General features: G+C 43.9%; 1 protein-coding gene across 2 annotated transcripts in view; it reads left to right on the top strand.

Annotated features, from left to right (window-relative positions):
- LOC122933072 overlaps positions 1 to 21,372 on the top strand; it is a 145,063-nt gene extending 123,691 nt beyond the window's left edge. For both annotated transcript variants that reach the window (XM_044287824.1, XM_044287825.1), the window contains one exon: positions 21,120 to 21,372. In XM_044287824.1, coding sequence (XP_044143759.1) covers positions 21,120 to 21,177 — 58 coding nt within the window. In that variant the 3' untranslated portion in view covers positions 21,178 to 21,372. The remainder of the gene's footprint in view (positions 1 to 21,119) is intronic.
- Positions 21,373 to 24,518: the final 3,146 nt, after the last annotated feature.

Raw genomic sequence — 24,518 nt, forward strand, 5'->3', positions numbered from 1 at the left:
TCACTTACTGGTGTGACAGATGGTTACTTCATAATATACACACAAAGATGCCACATGCTAATGAGCTGATTCGAGTCCAGCGTGATGTCATTGAGTCCAGCGTATATTTAATTCAGAGCTATAGCCACTCCCCTGCCCACCTGCTGCTGATTCCTATGGAAACAAACTGTCATTCAGCAGCAGGTGGGCGGGGAGAGTCAGGAGCTCATAAATATTCAGGACTCATCATTATCAGCTGGAGCTTTTAAATACAAGATGTTGGCAGATTGACTGGGTCAATTAAAGAAAGTGACCCAGCATTGTGCTAAGAGAATAAGTCACTTATTTATGTTGCCCTTAGTTAGGACACCATAAAACTGGTGACAGGTTCCCTTTAACGTCCATAATATATACCTTTTTTTCTTACTTTCCTTTTGCCTCCTTGTTGCCGCCCCAAACAGAAGAGGTAGAGGAAGGGATTTAGAGGGGGTAGACATGATGGCATTTGAGAGTTTACTAGCCCAAGCCCATAATACCTTGCACGTGGCTGAATGCAAGTGAGAGGCAGAGAACATTCTGTAGACCAATGAGCTGCTGTTAGTAAGATCAATTTGGCTGCACAGTCTTTTTGTGCATAGGTGTCCTTCAGCAAAGGCATGAACCGATGGGTGTAGCAGGCTAGCTGCTACGGGGAAATCTTCCAGTGGGCCGATGCCCAGAGGGTTGCCTAAGCCCTCTTCCCTGCCAGTCTCTAGGCACATAATGATTTATTTATGCTAGGAGCATCAGGTAGTTATGCACCTGGCCAGCAGGAACCCCACAAATGTCTGAGAAAGGGGGGAATGTAAATATTCAGCAGTTTTGCAGACTGACCCTCTGCTCACTGCCATATCTTTATGTGACATGGTCAGGAAGGGTTTAAAGTCCTTTCATTGTGGCTGGGCACCCATCTGTTGCTGACAGTGGAGTGAATCATTATCTACTCAGATATCAGCCATGAGCTGCTAGCAGGCTATTTTGTCTAAATGGCTGCCTCTCCGTATGGTTTTCATGATGTCACAATGTTCCAAAATAAAAATGGCTACTACTATTTTGTTACCACCTTTCACGTTCAGATGACTTTGAGTTCTGACTTTGACTTTTTTTTCACCATTTGCATATCAGGCAGAATAAATGGCAGCAGTAAAGGAGGAATGGAGGTACAGTGCTTCTGTAAAAAAGAAACGTGGATATTGAAACAGGTGCAAGGGGAACAATAGTAGTATACTATTTGACTGTTTTTGGGCTGTGACAGGTCCTTTTTTAAATGTGTTGCCCACAAAGGATAAACCCTGCAGTGTTAAAGGGAGTCTGTCACCACCATATGGCCATATACAGCGCTTACATTGTCCTATCGCACACCTATACATGAATGTTATGGTACCTTTGTCTTTGTCTTTACACTTGCAGAAGCTGAAAAAACAAACTTTGATTGATATGCAAATGAGCACTCGCAAGTGCCCAGGGGCGGCGTTCACTATGTTGGTGCCCAGGCTGCTCTGCTTTTTTCATTGTTCCCCCGCCCCAGCCTCTGCATATGCCCGCCCTCCTATTCCTTTGCGTCATCCTTTGGTCCGGCCGAGAACCCACACCTGCGCACTGCCTTCACCCCTTTAACAGTCACTGTTAAAGGGGCGGCCACTCACTGTTAAAGGGGCGGTCACTGTGAAAGTCACTGTTAAAGGGGCGGTCACTGTTAAAGGGACTGTCATTGTGAACATCACAGTTAAAGGGGAGGTCACTGTAAAAGTCACTGTCAAAAAGGCGGTCTCTGTGAAAGTCACTGTTAAAGGGGTAGTCACTGTGAAAGTCACTGTTAAAGGAACAGTCACCGTTAAAGTCACTGTTAAAGGGGCGGTCACTGTTAAAGGGGGAATCACTGTAAAAGTCACTGGTTAAAGGGGCGGTCACTGTGAAAGTCACTGTTAAAGGGGCGGGCACTGTGGAGGTCTCTGTTAAAGGGACGGACACTGTGGAAGTCACTATTAAAGGGGCGGGCACTGTAAAGGTCACTTTAAAGGTGACGGCCACTATGAAGGTCACTGTTAAAGGGGTGGTCAATGCTAAAGGGACGGGCACTGTGGAGGTCACTGTTAAAGGGGACCGGGCTTATTTTCACCTTAAGGACCAGGCCATTTTTTGCAAATCGGACAAGTGTCACTTTATGTGGTGATAACTTTAAAATGCTTTAACTTATCCAGACAATTCTGAGGTAGTTTTTTCGTCACATATTGTAATTCATATTTATTTATAAAAAAAATACCAAATTTACAATTTTATTTAAAAATTAGCAATTTTCAAAGTTTCAATTTCTCTACTTCTATACATAGTAATACTACAAAAATAGTTATTACTTTACATTCCCCATATGTCTACTTCATGTTTGGATCATTTTGGGAATTACATTTTATTTTTTGGGCTTAGAAGTTTAGAAGCAAATCTTGCAATTTTTCCGAAATTTTCAAAAACCCACTTTTTAAGGAGCAGTTCAGGTCTGAAGTTACTTTGTGAGGCTTACATAATAGAAACCACCCAAAAATGACCCATTCTAGAAACTACACCCCTCAAGGTATTCAAAACTGATTTTACAAACTTTGTTAACCCTTTAGGTGTTCCACAAGAATTAATGGAAAAAAAGAGAACATTTAAAAATTTTACTTTTCTGGCAGATTTTTCATTTTAATAATTTTTTTCCAGTTACTAAGCAAGGGTTAACAGCCAGACAAAACTCAGTATTTATGGTCCTGATTCTGTAGTTTACAGAAACACCTCATATGTGAGCTAAAAACTGCTGTACGGGCACACGGCAGGGCACAGAAGGAAAGGAATGCCATACGGTTTTTGGAAGGCAGATTTTGCTGGACTGTTTTTTTTACACCAAGTCCTATTTCAAGCCCCCCTAATGCACCCTTAGAGTAGAAACTCCAAAAAAGTGACCCCATTTTAGAAACTACACCCCTCAAGGTATTTAAAACTAATTTTACAAACTTTGTTAACCCTTTAGGTGTTCCACAAGAATTAATGGAAAATAGAGATACAATTTCAAAATGTCACTTTTTTGGCAGATTTTCTATTTGAATCATTTATTTCCAGTTACAAAGCAAGGGTTAACAGCCAAACAAAACTCAATATGTATGGCTCTGATTCTGTACTTTACAGAAACACCCCATATATAATCGTAAACAACTGTACGGGCACACGGCAGGGCACAGAAGGAAAGGAATGCCATACAGTTTTTGGAAGGCAGATTTTGCTGGACTGGTTTTTTGACACCATGTCCCATTTGAAGCCCTCCTGATGCACCCCTAGAGTAGAAACTTCAAAAAAGTGACCCCATTTTAGAAACTACACACTCAAGGTATTCAAAACGGATTTTACAAACGTTGTTAACCCTTAAAGTGTTCTAAGAGAATTAATGGAAAATAGAGATACAATTTCAAAATTTCACTTTTTTGGCAGATTTTCCATTTTTATATTTTTTGAAGGTCCCATGCCATCGGGTCCCCATTACAGCAGCACGGGGATCCGATGGCACCTCCGATCACTGCCGCAACCGCCCGTAAATGACGCAAACCGCAGGTAAACCGTAAACCGCGTATTGTCCCGCGCGGTGGTGATCGGAACTACACATGACATATCGGTACGTCATGTGTCCTTAAGTACCGGAACATCATGCCGTACCGGTACGCCATATGTCCCCAAGAGGTTAAAGGGGCAGGCACTGTGGAGGTCAATGTTAAAGGGGCAGCCACTGTTGAGGTCATTGTTAAAAGGGTGGTTACTGTAGAGGTCACTGTTATGGGGGAAACTGTTGATATCTTTAAGTTATCGTTATCTACCTTCTGCTAGTCTTTTATATATATAAAAATTAGTTTCTGTCTGTCTGTTCTTTATGGGCGACCAAACGACTAGACAGATCTTCACCAAGTTTGGCACACAGGTACATCAGGTGTCCGGAAAGGTTTTAGACCGGGTCTCAGCTCTCTAGGACGTACTGTTCCTGAGATATTCCCAAAAGATGAATTTTTTTGCGACTGTCGTTTCGCAGTCACAGCATATCGCAGTGCGACAACATAGCCTATTATTATAAAAATTGTTGCTCGACATTGGTGCGACAAAATGACGCATGACACGTTTAAAAAAACATCCATTTTTGGGAATACCCTACATCTGGGGCCTTTGCTGCATTTGTCAGCATGAAATACAAGCTTAAAATACTGCCATAATATTCTGGGTTTAAAAAAACACCAGTTTTTTGCAATACCCTACATCTGGGGCGTTTGCTGCATTTGTCAGTGTGAAATACGAGCTTAAAATACTGCAATAATATTATGGGTTTAAAAAAAACACCCATTTTGGGCAAAATACCAAATTTGCAGCCATTGCTGCATCTGTCAGTGTGAAATACAGGCTTGAAATACTGCAATAATATTCTGGGTTTAAAAAAACACCCATTTTAGGCAAAATACTAAATTAGTGGCCTTTGCTGCATTTTTCTGTGTGAAATACAAACGTTAGATACTGCTGTTATATACTGTTATTTAAAAAAAAAAAAAAAAAACACCCATTTTGGGCAAAATACTAAATTTACGGCCTTTGCTGCTTCTGTCAGCGTGAAATACAAGCATTAGATACTACTGTTATATACTGTTATAAAAAAAACACCCATTTTGGGCAAAATACAAAATTTGCGGCCTTTGCTGCATCTGTCAGTGTTAAAGGGGTTGTCCGGGACCAAATGTTTTTAAAAAAAGACACGTTTACTCACAATGCACATCTAAATAAAGGTGCCTCCATATATTTTTTAGCCATTTTCGCCACTTCTATGTGGCTACAACGGTCCCCCACTCATTGTTTATATAATGTCACAGCTGTAAGTGAGCAACAAGAGCCTACACAGTGAATAGCAACTGACCGGACCCAAACTAGGGAGGATAAAGGGTGACCCCTGTCAGACCCTAAAATCTCTCCCTAAGCTGCTAAGCACATGTCCAGATCCAGATGGTGGATCGAGACATGCCCGCGTACCTAAGGCTGATGACCACTGAAACCCCTACAATAGTGGAAGGGGCACAGCCACCGGTGCCCTGCTCAGTTATATGGACGGAACCGGGGTCCCCTCGGATCAAGTCAGCAAAGAAACAGAAACACACAATGTCTGAACACTTAACTGAAGGAGCTGCAGCTGCAGTGAAAACAGATCCAAAGTCAGCAGACAATATCCAAAGTACTTCCTTCAGCAGAACACAGATCCAGTGAAAAGATATCACACAGGTGAAAATACTCAAGCGAGAGATACAGCTCAAATGAACAGTATAATCCGCACCTCTACAAAGGAGGAGGGGTGATTTAAAGGCAGCGAAATCAAACACAGGAGGGACAGCTGGGAGGAAGGAAACAGAAAGTAAAGACCTCATCACAGGGGCGGAGAAACAGGGCAGAGGGAACTCCTCCAAGCTCTAGTAGTGACATCATCACAGGGGTGGAGAAACAGAGCTGTGAGAACGTCTCAAAGCTCTGGTAGTGACATATAACTGTTTATCTTTACCTGACTTCAGGCTGCACTGCCCTGTGGGTCCTGGGGCAGCGCAGCATCAGGTGGTTACAGCTGTCTCTCTGCTCCGCTGTTACTCCGCCCCCTCATCAATATTCACCTCCATTTATTCTGAAGCTCACTGGACTGGAGGGGCGGGGCTTAGCGGGATGTCAAGGGGCGGGCTTAGCGGGTTGTCAGGGGGTGGGACTTGGCGGGATGTCGACCAGCCGCTGTAACTCTGCCCCTCATCAATATTCACCTCCATTCATTCACTGCCAGTGACGTCACCAGGCTCCCTGAGCAGCGGAAGAGAAAGCTTTGCTTGCCTGCAAGGGACCCGGTACGTCACTGAGAAGAAGAAACCAGTAACTTCCGGCCATGAATTTCAAAGATGAAAAAGGGGCTGCAGAAATCTGTGCCAAAGGTACTACCTGCTTGTATGTATTGTGTATGCCACACTTGTACTATTAGAGCAATGTCCCCAATCCCGGACAACCCCTTTAACTACAAGTGTTAGATACTGCTGTTATATTCTGTTAACTAAAAAAACACCCATTTTGGCCAAAATACTAAATTAGCGGCCTTTGCTGCATTTGTCAGTGTGAAGTGCAAGTGTTAGATACTGCTGTTATATTCTGTTATTAAGAAAACACCTATTTTGGGCAAATATACTAAATTTACAGCCTTTGCTGCATCTGTCAGTGTGAAATACAAGCGTTAGATAATGCTGTTATATTCTGTTATTAAAAAAACACCCATTTTGGGCAAAATACTAAATTTGCGGCATTTGCTGCATCTGCCAGTGTGAAATACAAGCTTGAAATACTGCCATAATATTCTGGGTTTAAAACAACACCCATTTTCGGCATTACCCTACATCTGCGGCCTTTGCTGCATCTGTCAGTGTGAAATGAAAGCGTTAGATACTGCTGTTATATTCTGTTCTTAAAAAAAAACACCCATTTTAGGCAAAATACTAAATTTGCGGCGAATGAGGAGAGCGTCAAATAAGGGACGTGGCCCCGGTCGTGGTGCTGCTGGTGGAGCTCCTGTTGCAGGGAGAGGACGTGGTCGATCTGTGCCAGCTACACGCACAAGTGAAACAACTTCCTCAGGTGCGAGTAGGCGATAGAACCGTCAGCGTTATTTGGTCGGGCCTAATGCGGCTCTACTAATGGTGAGGCCAGAACAAGTACAGGCGATAGTAGATTGGGTGGCTGACAGTACCTCCAGTTCCTTCACATTGTCTCCCACCCAGTCTCCTGCTGAAAGATCAGAGTTGGCACCTGCAGCCGATGTCCATCAGTCTTTCACCTCACCCCCTTGCAAATCAGCCAAGCAGTCTGAGCCCCAAGTCATGCAGCAGTCTCTTCTGCTTTTTGATGACTCTGCTAGCAGGGTTTTCCAGGGCCATCCACAGAGCCCTGCCCCAGAAGTGGAAGCGATTGAGTGCACCGATGCCCAATCACTTATGTTTCAAGATGAGTACATGGGAAGACCACCGCAGTACACCTCAGATGATGACGAAAACACAGGTGCCAACTGCTGTGGCTTTCTGCAGTGTGCAGACTGACAAGGAGGGCAGGGTGAAGACTGGGTGGAAGATGATGTGGAGGACGATGAGGTCCTCAACCCCACATGGAATCAAAGTCATGCGAGTGACCTGTGTAGTTCAGAGGAAGAGGCGGTGATCGCACATAGCCACCAGCACAGCAGAAAAGGGAGTACGCCTGCTACTGCCCAACGCAGCAACGGACAGAGCACACCAAAGCCAGCTGCAAGGAGTTCCCTGGCGTGGCAGTTCTTCAGACAATGTGCTGACGACAAAACACAAGTGGTTTGCACGCTGTGCAATCAGAGCCTGAAGCAAGGCATAAACGTTCTCAACCTGAGCACAATCTGCATGACCAGGCATCTAAGTGCAAAACACGAGCTGCAGTCGACACCTCAAAAACCAAGAAAGGTCTCTGGTTCCTCCTGCTTCCTGATCTGCTGCAGTCTCGGCCTCTTCATCCACCTCTGGAGTGACAGAGGATCTGCCAGCAACACCACCACCTGGGTCACCAAGCATCTCCACACTGTCCCATGGAAGCGTTCAGCTCTCTATCTTCCAAAGACTGGAGCAGAAGAGGAAGTACCCCCCTACCCACCCGCGATCCCTGGACCTGAATGCCAGCATTTCAAAATTACTGGCTTTTAAAATGCTGTCATTCCGTCTGGTGGAGATGGAGAGTTTTGAAAGCTTATGGCGGTGGCTTTCCCGCAGTATGTCGTGCCCAGCCGCCACAACTTTTTCAGGCGGGCCATACCTTCCCTGCACAACCAAGTGGGGGACAAAATCAGGTGTGCACTGTGTAACGCCATCTGTGGCAAGGTCCACCTAACTATCGATAAGTGGACCAGTAAGCACGGTCAGGGATATCTCCTTATATCTCCTTAAGAGCACACTGGGTAAATGCAGTGGCGGCTGGGCCTGAGGCAGATAACAGTTTGGCGCATGTCCTTACACCACCGAGGATTGCAGGGGGCTTCAGTTTGCCTCCTCCTACTCTGCTTCCTCATCCTCTACCGCCTCCTCAGCCGGTCAGCGTAACACCTTAACCACCAACTTCAGCACAGCCAAGAGTAAATGACAGCAGGCAGTTTTAAAACTTATCTGTTTGGGGGACAAACCCCACACCGTGCAGGAGCTGTGGACGGGCATAGAACAACAGACCAATAAGTGGTTGGTGCCAGTGAGACTCAAGCCCGGCCTGGTGGTGTGCGATAATGGGTGAAATCTCGTAGCAGCTCTGGAACTAGCGAGTTTGACGCACATTCCTCGCCAGGCGCATGTGCTGAATTTGGTGGTGCAGAGGTTCCTTAAAAATTACCCCGATATGTCAGAGCTGCTGCAGAAAGTGTGGGCTGTGTGTGCGCACTATATTTGAAATATTCGCAAATTAGCGAAGTGGCGATATTCGCTAAAAAAATGTGATATTCGAATATTCGCGCTCAACACTAGTGATATACCCCTGCTCTACCTAGTAGATAGGGAAATACATTTCACTAATTTTGTCTTTTACATTGTTAGGTGAAAATCCCAAATTATTGGCTGTGATATACCCCTGCTCTATATAGTGGAAAGGGAAATACATTTCACTAATTTGTCTGTTACATTGTTGGGTGACAAATGCTCATCTTTTGTGCTAGAAAGTACATTTGCGGCCTACACTGCATTTAGGACAGTAGGAATCAGGTGAGGCCAGAACAAGTACAGACTATAGTAGATTGGGGGGCTGACATTGCCTACAGTTCAATCGCATTGTTTACTACCCAGTCCCCTGCTGAAAGATCAGAGTTGGCACCTACAACCCATGGCCATCTGTCTTTCAACTCACCCCCTTGCAAATCAGGCAAGCAGTCTGAGCCCCAAGTCATGCAGCAATCTGTTATTCTTTTTGATGACTCTGCTGGCAGGGTTTCCGTGGACCATACACATAGCCCTGCACCAGAGGTGGAAGAGTTTGAGTGCACTGATGCCCAACCACTTACAGTCAGGTCCAAAAATATTGGAACATCACCACCACAATGGATTTAAAATGAAACGAACAAGATGTGCTTTAACTGCAGACTGTCAGCTTTAATTTGAGGGTATTTACATCCAAATCAGGTGAACGGTGTAGGAATTATAACAGTTTGCATATATGCCTCCTACTTGTTAAGTGACCAAAAGTAATGGGACAATTGGCTTCTCAGCTGTTCCATGGCCAGGTGTTTGTTATTCCCTCATTATCTAAATTACAATGAGCAGATAAAAGGTCCAGAGTTCATTTCAAGTGTGCTATTTGCATTTGGAATCTGTTGCTGTCAACTCTCAAGATGAGATCCAAAGAGCTGTCACTATCAGTGAAGCAAGCCATCATTAGGCAGAAAAAAACAAAACAAATCCATCAGAGAGATAGCAAAAACATTAGGCGTGGCCAAAACAACTGTTTGGAGCATTCTTAAAAAGAAGGAACGCACCCGTGAGCTCAGCAACACCAAAAGACCCGGAAGACCACGGAAAACTACTGTGGTGGATGACCGAAGAATTCTTTCCCTGGTGAAGAAAACACCCTTCACAACAGTTGGCCAAGAACACTCTCCAGGAGGTAGCTGTATGTGTGTCAAAGTCAACAATCAAGAGAAGACTTCACCCGAGTGAATACAGATGGTTCACCACAAGATGTAAACCATTGGTGAGCCTCAAAAACAGGAAGGCCAGATTAGAGTTTGCCAAACGACATCTAAAAAAGTTCTGGAACAACATCCTATTGGACAGATGAGACCAAGATCAACTTGTACCAGAGTGATGGGAAGAGAAGAGTTTGGAGAAGGAAAGGAACTGCTCATGATGATCCTAAGCATACTATCTCATCAGTGAAGCATGGTGGTGTTAGTGTCATGGCGTGGGCATGTATGTCTGCCAATGGAACTGGTTCTCTTGTATTTATTGATTATGTGACTGCTGACAAATGCAGCAGAATGAAATCTAAAGTGTTTAGGGCAATATTATCTGCCCATATTCAGCCAAATGCTTCAGAACTCATTGGATGGCGCTTCACAGTGCAGATGGACAATGACCCAAAGCATACTGCAAAAGCAACCAAAGAGTTTTTTAAGGGAAAGAAGTGGAATGTTATGCAATGGCCAAGTCAATCACCTGCCGTGAATCCGATTGAGCATGCATTTCACTTGCTGAAGACAAAACTGAAGGGGAAATGCCCCAAGAACAAGCAGGAACTGAAGACAGTTGCATTAGAGGCCTGGCAGAGCATCACCAGGGATGAAATCCAACGTCTGGTGATGTCTATGCGTTCCAGACTTCAGGCTGTAATTGACTGCAAATGATTTGCAACCAAGTATTAAAAAGTGAAAGTTTGATTTATGATTATTATTATGTCCCATTACTTTTGGTCCCTTAAAAAGTGGGAGGGCGTTTATGCAAACTGTTGTAATTCCTACACCGTTCACCTGATTTGGATGTAAATACCCTCAAATTAAAGCTGACAGTCTGCAGTTAAAGCACATCTTGTTCGTTTCATTTCAAATCCATTGTGGTAGTGTATAGAGCCAAAAAATGCTAGAATTGTGTTGATTTCCCAATATTTATAGACCTGACTGTATGTTTCAGGATGAGGACATTGGAAGACCACCGCAGTACGTCTCTGATGATGACAAAACATAGATGCCATCTGCTGCGGATTTATGCAGTATGCAGACCGACAAGGAGGGCAGGGGTAAAGAGTGGGTGGAAGATGATGTGGAGGATGATGAGATACTAGACCCCACATGGAATCAAGGTCATGCGAGTGACCTGTCTAGTTCGGAGGAAGAGGCGGTGGTCGCACAGAGGCACCAGCACAGCAAAAGAGGGAGCAGGGTGCAAAAGCGCCTGTTACATTCTTGGGTGACATTTTACCATTTTTGCCGTGAATAAACCCCTGCTCTGCATAGGTGACAGGGACATAAATTTAAAAAAATCGTCAGTTACATTGTCAGGTGACATTTTACCAATTTTGCCATATACAAACCCCTGCTCTGCATAGGTGACAGGGAATTAAATTTCAAAAATTCGTCTTTTCATTCGATGCATCAACTTTAACAACTTGTCCCACATTTCCGCTCGATCACATTGGAGCCATTGACCTCCCTTGGATTTGGTATCTCTTTCTCACGCTCCCGCTTTGGCGTGGAATCCTGATTTGCCGCTAACCGTGATCAACATGGTAGGCGCAGAAAAGAACATCGAAAGTTGATAGAGAAGATATCAAAATGGATCGTGGACGTCACGGGGACGTGCGATCAGGCAGAAGTTATCTAGTCAACAAAGCGGCAGCAGGGCTGCTCCTGTCTAACGTTTCAAAATCCAAAATACCCCAGTGACATTCCCTATAATTTTTTTTATTAATCATTCCAATAACAGGGCATCTTAAGAGTTCTGTATTGTTATTTATCGTCACTACCTCCCCGAGTCAGGAGTGGGTAATTGCCGCGCGCCCCCTCCTTACTTGGAAGCTTCTGCTTCAATACTTTGTCCCACATTTCCGCTCAATTACATTTAATTTCATCCTATGATCTCCCTTGGATGTGGTCTCTCTTTCTCAGGCTCCCTCTCCGGCCTGGAACCCTGATTCCCTGCTAGCCGTGATCACCATGGTAGGCGCATAAAAGAACATTGAACGTTAATACGTTTACATATTTTGAGTTATTTTAAGTCATTTCCCTATCCACATTTGTTTCCAGAGCACTTGCCATGCTCTTAACCACATTTTGCTGCCATTTGCAGCCCTCTAGCCCTTTCCATGATTTTTTACAGCCATTTTAGTGCTCCAAAGTTTGGGTCCCCATTGACTTCAATGGGGTTCGGGGTCAAGATCGGGCCCCGAACTCGAACTTTTTTGTGAAGTTCGGCTGAACCCGTCGAACCTGAACATACAGGTGTCCGCTCAACTCGAGTCATTTATCAAACTGGTGTAAAGTAGAACTGGCTTAGTTGCCAATAGCAACCATTCAGAATCTGATTGGTTGCTGTTGGCAATTAAGCCAGTTCTAACTTACATCAGTTTGTAAATGACACCAGTACTTTTCAGGTTGTATCATTATATAAATACCCACAGAGCCACCTCAACACAATTTTACAGCAGACATATTTATAGGTCGGAATGAAGTTTGCAACCTGAGTGGTTATCAGAATCCTTCTGTAGTTAAAGGGAAGGATTACCATTTCTGCAGTCCCCTAATATGTTCTTTAAAGTGACTGACAAACAGACCAGTCTTCATTTACTGTTAGGCCCCTTTCACACGGGCGAGTATTCCGCGCGGATGCGATGCGTGAGTTGAACGCATTGCACCCGCTCTGAATACCGACCCATTCATTTCTATGGGGCTGTTCACATGAGCGTTGATTTTCACGCATCATTTATGCGTTGCGTGAAAATCGCATCATGCTCCTCTTTGTGCGTTGCGGTGCGATAATCCACGCAACGCAGGCCCCATAGAAGTGAATAGGGTTGCGTGAAAATCGCAAGCATCCGCAAGCAAGTGCGGATGCGGTGCGATTTTCACGCACGGTTGCTAGGAGACGATCGGGATGGAGACCCGATCAATATTATTTTCCCTTATAACATGGCTATGAGGGAAAATAATAGCATTCTGAATCCAGAATGCATAGTAAAATTGCACTGGAAGGGTTAAAAAATAAATAAATTAAAATTTAACTCACCTTAATCCACTTCCTCGCGCAGCCCGGCATCTCCTTCTGTCTTCATCTGAGCTTTGTGCAGTAACAAGGACCTTTGGTGACGTCACAGTCATCACATGATCCATCACCATGGTAAAAGATCATGTGATGGATCATGTGATGACCGGAGTGACGTCATCATAGGTCCTGTTCATGTATTTAATGCTCACCCCAGGTCCTGTTCATAGGTCCTATTCCTGTTTTTTTTTAACCCCTCCAGCACAATTTTACTATACATTCTGTATTCAGAATGCTATTATTTTCCCTTAGAACCATGTTATAAGGGAAAATAATACAATCTACAGAACATCGATCCTAAGCCTGAACTTCTGTGAAGAAGTTCAGGTTTGGGTATCAAACACGCGCGATTTTTCTCACGCGAGTGCAAAACGCATCACAATGTTTTGCACTCGCGCGGAAAAATCGCGGGTGTTCCCGCAATGGACCCGCACATTTTCCCGCAACGCCCGTGTGAAAGGGGCCTTAGTGTCCATGAACATGGTTGTAAAGTTCAAATACATTACATAGGACCTGTTCTTTGAAAGGGCATCTAAGGAGAGGGCATATAATAAAAGGGCCAGTCAAACACAGACTTTGTACCGTTTGCAGCCTATAATCTTGAGGTATTTTGGCTAGTTTTCAGTAAATCCAATGATTGCAAAGACTTTGTACTGATATATGGTGGTATATGTCCATAAACATTGATGTTTATCAGCTAACTTACCTCTACACTATATATATTTTATCACCTAACTTACCTCTGCACTATATATATTCTACAGTTAGGGCCATTTCTAGGTATTCGTGAGCCTTGGGTGGAGGAGTCTCAATGGGCCTCTTCGTAGTGTGTCACAAAGGGAAGTTAAAGTGCATGTGTTGTGGATTTTGCCGAAGATTTGTAATACTGGAATTGGTACTGCTGAATTAAATGGTTAAAGTAGCCGAACGCGGCTTTGGTTCCAAGATACCACTCAGAACCGAAGCAGAGTTTAGTTCCAAGTTTTTAAGTGGTTTTTCACTGTAATACTTAATTACCGAAGCTATTCAATGAAGTCTCGTGTGACTTCATGAATAACTTACTTTGGCTAATCGGAGCCCATAATTCTAATACTGTATGGAGACGGATCTCTGTACAGTATTATAACAAATTTTTTAGCAAAGCGGCTTCGAATATAGCATCCGAAGCTTGCTTCGCTCATCTCTAATTACAATCATACTGTTAGTGACCAAAACCCACTATTCAAAGACCAATATAACACTATATAAATAAGAGCCAAATAATAGCGCCAGACTATGACCACACTACCACCACATAGTAACTGGATACCACCATACTGTTACTGAATAAAACACACTATACCTAGACTAATACCAGCCTACAGTAACCATATCATGGTAGATATTGTCATGTGCACTTTCCACAGTTTTCACAGGTTGCATGGCTGCAGTAGCAGTTAACAGGTCAAGGTCTTTCTCTGATGCAGTTTTCCTCACAGTGCATTTTTCTTTCCCATACTACAAGGGGTTGTCTGCTTTTTTATGTCCTCAAGATAGGTCATCAATATCACGGGGGCCCGACACTTGGCACTCCGGCTGATCAGCTGTTGGAAGCAAAAGTATCACTCGTACGAGCGCTGCTTTCTCTTCACTGTTTACCTGCTGTAATGGTGAGCAGGTGTCATTCCTATTTAAGTGAATAAGAAAGAGCCGTCTCTTATTTTACTGTTGGTGTCCATGAACATGGTTAAGTTCAATTACATTACATAGGAGCTGTCCTTTGAAAGGGCATCTAAGGAGAGGAGCAGTCAGACACAGACTTTGTACTGTTTGCAGTCTATAATCTTGAGGTATTTTAAAAGGCTAGTTTTCAGTAAATTCAATGATTGCAAAGACTTTGTACTGATATATGGTGGTATATGTCAATAAACATCAATGTTTATCAGCTAACTTACCTCTGCGCTATATATCTTCTACAGTTATGAACTGTCACACTCAGGGCCATCTCTACTTATACGTGAGCGTGAGCCTTGGGTGGAGAAGTCTCAATGGGCCTCTTTGTGGTGTTTCACAAAGGGAATTAAAAGTGCATGTGCTGTACATATTGCCGAAGATTTGTAATACTGGAATCGGTACGACCGAAATAACTGGTTAAAGTAGTTACACAGATAAGACGAATGTGACTTGAACCCACCAATTTCACAGGACCGCCGACCAGGGGAGGTCTGGCAGCCTTAGTCCTGGGGGGCAAATCCAGTCAAGTGGCCTATTTTTATTTTGCAGACTTTTATTTTATTTTATTTTATACAGGAACACATTGATTTACTGCCCCCCAATGTGGCACGTGTAGCATGCTGCGCCAATTCTTTTGCGCACCCATTTTTCAAAGCCCCCTTCATATTTAAAAATGCAGCATGCATAGCCCTGCCCATTATTAAAAGCCCCTCCTACATATAATAGACCACTCCCAACAAACCCTGTACAGCTGAAATTATATTGTTGAGGCCTGTCTCTACACATCATATGGAGAGGGGAGGGCGTGTCCTGGCTGCACTTCCTGCTTCACATTATACAATAAACAGCAGGCTACAGCCAGGAAGCTCCTCCGCTCTCCTCCCTCCCCAGATCCTGCTCAAGGCCTGTGGTTCCCCCCACCATCTGCCACCCACCCGTGGCCTGCTGACCCCTTGACCGTCCTCCCCCAGCTCTAAATCTTCCTTCTGCAAACGGCAGGGGGAGGAGCCAGAGCATCTCCTCTCCTACATAGCGCTACATACCTCTTACATTCAGTGATGTCACCTTTGTTGTAGACGTTCTCTTTCCTCATCTTCTCCATTCAGACCAGACCGCCATGATGATTTTTCAGCCATCTCCTGTCTCTTCAGAGATTGACAAACAAACATTAGTTTCCGACATTTCCATCATCTTCACATCTTCTGAACACCCTTTCCTACAACCCCCAATACTGTGCCCGCTGTGCCCCCAATACTATACTGCAGAAACAGTCCCCCTGGAAATACTGCTACCACACAGATAGTGCCCAAATACTGTGCCCCCAATACTATACTGCAGAAACAGTCCCTCTGGAAATACTACTACCACACAGATAGTGCCCCCTTCAACAATTATTGGCACACAGTGCTCTTAAAAATAACCTCGCCTAGACACTAATAGTATAAAGATAATGTCCCCCAAAAATAACTGTGCTAAGCTGATACTATGCCAGGGTGCCCCCCCCCCCCCCCCAAGTAACAGTCCTCCCCAAAATCCCACCAATAGAAATGATTCTCTGCCAGAGCACACTTAGTAGTAGTAATGCCCCTATAGTGCCCATACTAGTAATCATGTTCCTCATAGCCCCCCAGTAGTAGTAAAGCTCTGCATAATACCTCTAGTACTAATAATTCTCCCTATAATATGACAGTACAAGAAATACCCCTGCTTAGTGCCCGCAGTTGAGCTAATGTCCCCATAATGCATGCCAGTATAAAATACCCCTATATAGTGCCCCAGTAAATGCCCTCATAGTGCTCCTCTCCCCCTTCCCCATAGTGTCCTCCATAATATGCCAGTAAAAAAATGCCCCTTCTTAGTGCCTCCAGCAGATGCTCCTACAGTGCTCCTCTCCCCCATAATGTGCCAGTAAAAAATGCCCCTTCTTAGTGCCACCAGATGCCCCAATAGTGCTCCACTCCCCCATAGTGCCCCCAAATAATGCCCCATAGTACCGCTCTCCCCTATAGTGCCTCCCTTAATGTGCCAGTAAAAAATATCCCCTTAGTGCCCCCAGATGCTATAGTGCCCCCCATAATGTGCCAATAAAAAAGGCCCCTTTAAAGCCCCTACTTCCCCATAGTGCCCCCAAATAATACCCCTATAGTGCCAACAGATGCCCTATAGTGCCCCCATAGTGTTCCAATAATAAAAAAGCCCCTTTAGAGCCTCCAGATGCCCACATAGTGCTCCTCTCCCCCATGGTGCCCCCCTTAATGTGCCAGTAAGAAATGCCCCTATAGTGCCCCCCCAAAATGGGCAAGAAATAAATGCCCCCAGAGTGCCACCCCCAGAAAAATGGGGCTGTAAGAAATGCCAGATGCCCCCATAGTGCCAGCTCCCCCCGCAAAGAACCCCCCCTCCCCACTAACACTTACCTTCATCAACAGTGATGTGATGCAGGCCTCTTCCGGCCTGTGTCCCTGCTGTGTGCTGCCCGGCTCAGGCGGCACGATGATAATGATGTCATCGCTCCGCCTGAGCTTGCCCCTGATAGGCCGCAGGAATTAGTGCCTGCGGCCTATCAGAAGAACAGGTACTGCCGCAGCAGGTACTGCAGCAGGTACTGTATCGCTGTCCTGAGGACAGCGATACAAATGAATATGGAGATGAACGTTTCCACAATGGAAGCGCTTATCTCCTACTGCCCCCCGCCACAGGCAACTAGAACCAGGGCCGTGCCGCCTGTGGTGATCGGCGGTGCGGCCCTGAGGAATTAATTTTTTTATATTATTATTCTTCGTTAAAGACGGCCCAGCGGACAGTTTTAACATGCTTTAGGGCCGGCCTGGGGAGCAACTGCCCGCCCCTGTCGCCGACTGATGTATTGGGTTATCCCAACTCTTTCCCAATGGCATATGTTGGGGCAAAGAAGGATACTGCATATTAAATTTCAAATTGCCAGATCCATTTGTCTTTGCCCCCCCCCCCCCAAATATATCAACAGGTATAGCATATGACAGGCTTAAATTCAGTGCTTCAGCAGTACAAGGTGTCGGATATACTTTATAATGGAAATTAGCATTTTGGAGCCTACAAAACATTACTCTGTGTACTATAGTATGCCTCTCAACACTACAGACATAAAGTTACACTATACATATATATTTACAATGGCTCTACGCCAGATTTCAGGTGTAGGGCCAAGTGGTGTAGGCACAAGTGGCACTTTTACAACACCCTCACCATTTTCCAAAACGGGAGCATGGTGGGGGTATGATGTTGGTGGGGCCATCAGCCCCTGCATATTCACCATCTTTTATACTAGTTTACAGGCATAAATGATAATTGAAAGCTAACCCGGCATGAGCTGGCATAGATTTCAATAAAGGTGCATGAACTGGCAGATGGTGTGCTTAATTTATGATGAGACATGCGTCCCGTCATAAATTAAGTGCATTATCTGGTGGCTTGGGGTATATGAAGATCGGCTTAGAAATGCGAGTCTTAATAAATGTGTATGGCACAATAATATATGAGGTTATTACTGGATGTAATTGTACAATACAACAAAAGCCATACTAATGTGAAACTATAGAGAGTGTTGTAATCCAGCATGGTGGGATACAGCCAGAAACTGTTTTTTCTTGGGGATCCCAGAGTTAAAGTTAGTTTCTGATGAGAAAACGACTATTTCATCTGTCATAGAAAAGAACTTTCAACCAATTCCAGGCAGCTGCAGCAAGAGCAAATAATCAAACTTTGTGTCATAGCTTGGAAATGATGCACTTCATGGGTGCATGATTTTACCTCTATGTTAGTCATTAGTAAGATACGTAATATTGGCATGGCATCGCAGGGCAAAGTTTAGAAGCAGGCAAGAAGTTGAGGTAATAGGAACCTTCAAATACCCAAATACAGTATGTTAGCACAATTCTTAATTTGGAGCAAAGATCACTTAGGGTAGGGTTTCCCAACTCCTGCCCTCGGGACCCACCTGCCGGTCTTGTTTTCAGGATTTCCTTAGTATTCAGCAGGTGATACAATTAGTGGCCATGCATCAGGATTTACCTCAGTTATTCATTCTGTGGGATAATCTCAGATTATGACTGGTAGGTGGGCCCTGAGAACTGGAGTTGGGGAACACTGACTTAGGGTGACCTAGTTTACATATATGGATAATACAGGTCAATGTAGGTCTGTCTAATGATCTTCTTATACCCAAGCTGTAAATATAAGAAAGGGGAATCCACCATGTCTAGATGAATGTAAACTGTGGAACTATCTATGGGTGGATTATGTGGTGGTTGATTTGTTAAATGGATGTAAAAAGGGAAAATAAATAATAATAATAATTGGGACTTCTTACTTGATATTTGGAAAATTAGATTGCTTGAGATAGGTAACTAATCCAGGGATTTATGGTTGAAATATTTGAAATCAGAACCTTTACTTCTAGTATGGAGACTTCACATAATGCTGTGGACAATGTTCAAAATGTCCACCTGTGTATACTGTATATTTTAGGTAACATTAGATGCATACAGAATCACTTTGGCTCTATATTACAAACCCCATCGGTGATTTGTGTGCCTCTAAACTGTATTCTACCTAAGAAGTGCTTGAGGGAGACTATCTCGGTAATACAACATCAGACGGAGCATACCACAATTTTATGTGTCTCTGTATAAAATCAGAACCACACAGCATGGTCCCATAGATTGCTATGAGGATGAAATATGAAAGATCCATAATGCAGCAGTGAGCATAGACCCTTTGGAAAAAAAAAACTCTAATTCATTTAGATAATACTTTGCGGACTAGTAGTGGACATTCAGCAGAGAAAGTTCTTTTGGAGATGTGATGCCATTTTCCTGGTCTTACAAATGAATATGAAATGCTGGACGTATAATATGAGTGTGCCTGTAAAATGCCTGTTCTCAAGACTATCGATTAAGAGGACAGCTAGGTATATGCATCCATGTTTTTTATACTACCACTTCTTTCAAAACGGAGATTTAGGGTGATTTTGAAGACGTTTAAATTTAGTAATTTCTGTGTGAATATTAAGTTTCTTTTTTTTGCAGCCTGAATGCGTTTATAATGTAGATCATATATATAAAGTAGGTCAGTGTAATGAAAAGATATACAGTTGCAAGGAGAAGTAAGTGATCCTTTTGGAATTGAGTAAACATCCAGAGTGCATAAAGAAAAAGCAAGCAAACCCTTGAATTTAACTAATTAATTACCGCCAACACGTGTTTCTATAGAGATCATTAATGGTCCTTATACTAGGCACCACCTTTTTTATGGCAGCCTAGTACGGGTCTCCTGTGTAGCAAAGAGCAGGAGTTCGGTTCCTATATCCAACATTGTATCACAGTCTATGCCCAGCACAGGATCCTTTGGTATTCTGGCATGCCAGTCCAACCTTGTAGAGGTGCAGTTTGGGTCAATAGGCTACGACTTCCAAGGCTACGTCTACACGACGACAGATAGGGCACACCTACACTGCAACATTTGTAGCGCTACATTTTGTTGCACCAATGTCGCGCAACAATTTTTATAATGGCAGTCTATGGTGTCGCACTGCAACATGCTGCGACTGCGATGCAACAGTCACAGAAAAATCCATCTCGAATGGATTTTCTGCGACTGTTGCATCGCAGTCGCAGCATGTTGCAGTGCGACACCATAGACTGCCATTATAAAAATTGTCGTCGTGTAGACGTAGCCTAAAGGTGCCACATTATGGCAATAAGCCCTCATGCACATGGCCATATTACAAGCTCTATAGAGCTGTAATACGGCTATATGCATGTTGCTATAATGCAACATTGATAATTATATTTGAAATATACCACACAAAGAATAAGGCCCCTTTCACATATGCGTATCTCTTTCCCGGTATTGAGATCCAGCGGAGGATCTCAATACTGGAGAAAAAAAGCTTCCGTTTTGTCCCCATTCATTGGCAATTGGGACAAAACGTAACTGAACAGAACAGAATGCTCCAAAATGCATTCCGCTCTGCTTTGTTGCGTTCCCATACCGGAGAGCAAACTGCAGCAAGCTGTGGTTTTCTGTCCGGCATGAGATGTGGAGAAAAACGGATCCTTTTTCTCTGACACAATAGATCCGTCCCCCATTGACTTACAATGGTTTTAGTGCCGGATCCATCATGGCTATTTTAAAGATAATACAACCGGATCCGTTCATAACGGATACAGCCGGTTGTACTATCAATAACGGAAGCGTTTTCGTTGATCCCTGCCGGATCAGTGTGAAAGTAGTCTTATAAGGCAACTTTACTAATGTGATTTTGCCTAATCTTTGTCATAAAATGCACTGAATTTGCCACATTACTTGCATGTAATGTCACATTAAGGTTTAGACATGTTTTTCTACCCAATGCACCAGAAGGAATAATTTTGATGCAACCGAGAATTGGAGTAAACATCTGTCCGTTTGAAACAAAGCTGTGTATTTATGTAAAACTAGAGAATGACATATGTATGATTTTGATTGAATGAATGCATTTTTCTTAAATTACAACTTTTTCTGATTTTTCTCTTCTTTCATATGTTACAGTGATCCACCCTCGGGCGTGCAAGTACCTTTCAGCAAAGTACTGATGGTTTGGGAATGAACAAATTCTATGATGTTGGCCTTTTTTGACTGCATTGTAGTCAGATCATTTTCATATGGAAGTAATTTCTCTTCTGAAGGCTTATGTAGACCATATCCTCGGCATATCAGTGATTTCTTGGCTTTTTCACTAGGAGTGTCCTATCATTCGGATTTAGCTTAATAAAACAATAGGTGTGATTATATTGTACTTCTATCTATAACTCACAATGATTTCCATGCACAACACCATAACTTGTCATCATTAGACCTCTTTCACATGAACGATACAGATTGTGTCAGGATCTGCTGATGGTTTTGCATGCAAGTTCAACCAGTTTTTTTTTGCGATTGCAGAGCTATGGGGACTGGGTATTGTGGATGTGCTAGCGGCCATCTAGCAGCCCATGTCCCCAGCTCTATACACAAAATCCCAGTGACAGGTTCCCTTTAACACCCACAAGTAATCTATAGCCAGTATGAAAACGACAGATGCAAATGTGCACTGCCCCACCAAAACATTGCCCTAGATACACATCCGCAATGTATAGCTACCAGCCCACATGGAATACAATGGCTCACAGTAAACACACATTGAAACAGTATTCCTCCATACAGACAGGGAAAAGACACAAGTCACAGGGGTGCAGTTCGCACCTAAATTATCCGCGGCCAGTACGCAGTAAACAGAGGCGGCTGTGCACTGCCACATGGCCTTAAATACACAACCACAATATTCACCAACCAGCACACGTGGTATACTATAATGAACAGTGCAACAACGACATTATCTTATCCCCTGCCGATCGCCTCTTTTCTCCTGACTCCCCATTGTATCCTGATGAGGAGTAGTGAGCAACACTTTAGTGTTCAGAGCAGTGGCGGACGCCGACAGCAGAGAGCCCCTGTGCAAGGAATGTACCTGGAACCCCCCCCCCCCCTTCCCCCAATCTACACATACAAATATACCGTAAATATATACGTGCAAATAAAAAAAAACATCTTGTTAATATGGGTCAATATGTTTACAATGTGTATATACATTTTTTCATACTAGGTCACGCCTCTAACTCTGCCCAAAACATAACTATACACAACCAGTCATATTAATGTCCCCACATAGTTATTATTCCACCTATGTACCTGCACATGGTAGTAATGCCCACACTGTTCCCCCTTCACAGTAGCTATGCCCAGATATGCCCCTTCACAGTAGTTATGCCCAGAGATGCCCACTTCACAGTAGTTATGCCCAGATATGTGCCCCCCTTCACAGCACTTATGCCCAGATATGTGCCCCCCTTCACAGCACTTATGCCCAGATATGAACCCCTTCACCACAGTTATGCCAAGATCTGTGCCCCCTTCACAGTAACTATGCCCAGATATGTGCCCCCTTCACAGTAGTTATGCCCAGATACGTGCCCCCCTTCACAGTAGCTATGACCAGATATGTACCCCCTTCACAGTAGTTATGCCAGATATGTGCCCTTATGCAGTAGCTATGCCCAGATATGTGCCCCCTTCACAGTAGTTATGGCCAAATATGTGCCGCCTTCACAGTAGCTATGCCATATATGTGCCCCCTTCACAATAGTTATGTCCGGATATGTGCCCCTCAGAGTAGTTATATCCAGATATGTGCCCTTTTCACAATAGTTATATCCAGATATGTGCCCCCTTCACAGTAGTTATGTCTAGATATGTGCCCCCTTCACAGTAGTTATATCCAGATATGTGCCCCCTTCACAGTAGTTATGTCTAGATATGTGCCCCCTTTGCAGTAGTTATATCCAGATATGTGCCCCCTTCACAGTAGGTATGTCTAGATATGTGCCCCCTTCACAGTAGTTATGTCCAGATATGTGCCCCCTTCACAGTAGTTATGTCCAGATATCTGCTCCCTTCACAGCAGCTATGCCCAGATATTGTCTCCCCTTGACAGTAGCAGTGTGATGTCTGACACTACATTGTGCTGCTGCTATGGAGCCAGGGCCATATTTAGATTTTATGCTGCCCTAGGCACTTTAGTGCCGGATTCCACCACACACTGAAGTCCATATTTTTTAGATAGCTAGGACTTTAGCTATCCCTCAGGACTCCCTCATACGCTTGCACAATTAAAGGACTGACCTGTTACATGTGCACTTGGCAGCTGAAGGCATCTGTGTTGGTCACATGTTCATATATGCCCGCATTGCTGAGAAACAGGATGTTTTATTATATGAAAACGGGGGCGTTACGATTACTTCTAGAGGCTACGCTCTCTCTGTAACTGCCGTGCCCTCTACACTTTGACATGGCCAGGTGTGATGACATTTTCAATGCCAGGCCCTGTCAAAGTAGCAAGGGAGCTGCAGTTGCAAAGAAACCTGAGTCTCTAGGAGTAATGGCAACGTCCTCGTTGCTCCTAGAGGCTCATTTTCATAAATTAAAACATCATCTTTCTCAGTAATGCAGGCACATATGAACATGGGACCAACACAGATGCCTTCAGCTGCCAAGTGCACATGTAACAGGTCCGCCAATTTCATAAGTACAAATCTGCTGACAGATGAACTTTAAAGCAGTTGTCCGGGTTCAGAACTGAATCCGGACATTTCCCCCCCCCCCCACTCAGCCCCTCTGACATTTCATATTCTGATGCTCTCCCTTGGCCTGCGCTGTAAAGCTTAGGGCAAGGGCTATCTTGTTTACAGCCCTAGCAGAGTTTCCGGTGACGTCACCGGCACTTATGGGTGGCTTTATAGGCTAGGGCAGCGCTAAAGCCCGTCCATTAGGACCCCTACAGTGCCCTCTGTACTAATAAGGCCCCCCCTATAGTGCACCCCTAATAGAAATAAGGCCAGTCTATAAGGCACTCCCATATAGCCCTCAGTAGTAGTAATGCCTGCCACCACTGCCCACAATATTTATAATGTTCCCTACAGTGCCCCCTGTAAGTATAATTTCTCCTTCCATACCCCCTGGTGTTATAAACTTCTCTGTAGTGTCCCCATACATTATAATGCCTGTCCTCTCCCTACAGTATTCTATACCATGCAGTCCCATGTAAATAACATCACTACTCTCCCTCCAGTCTTCTATACAATATAGTCCCATGTAAATAACACCAGTCCTCTACCATCAGTCTTCTATATGATACAGTCCCATGTAAATAGCCTCTCTTCCTTACAGTATTCTATAACTTACAGTCCCATGTAAATAACTTAAATCCCCTCCTTCAGCTCCTACAACACATAGTCCCATGTAAATAAAATTGCTCCTTACCCACCAGTCCTCTATAATATCTAGTCCCATGTAAATAACACCAGCCATCTCCCCCAATATTCTGTAACTTACAGTCCCATGTAATTTACACCC

Source organism: Bufo gargarizans, chromosome 3 (assembly GCF_014858855.1).
Source record: "Bufo gargarizans isolate SCDJY-AF-19 chromosome 3, ASM1485885v1, whole genome shotgun sequence".
Lineage (NCBI taxonomy): Eukaryota > Metazoa > Chordata > Amphibia > Anura > Bufonidae > Bufo > Bufo gargarizans.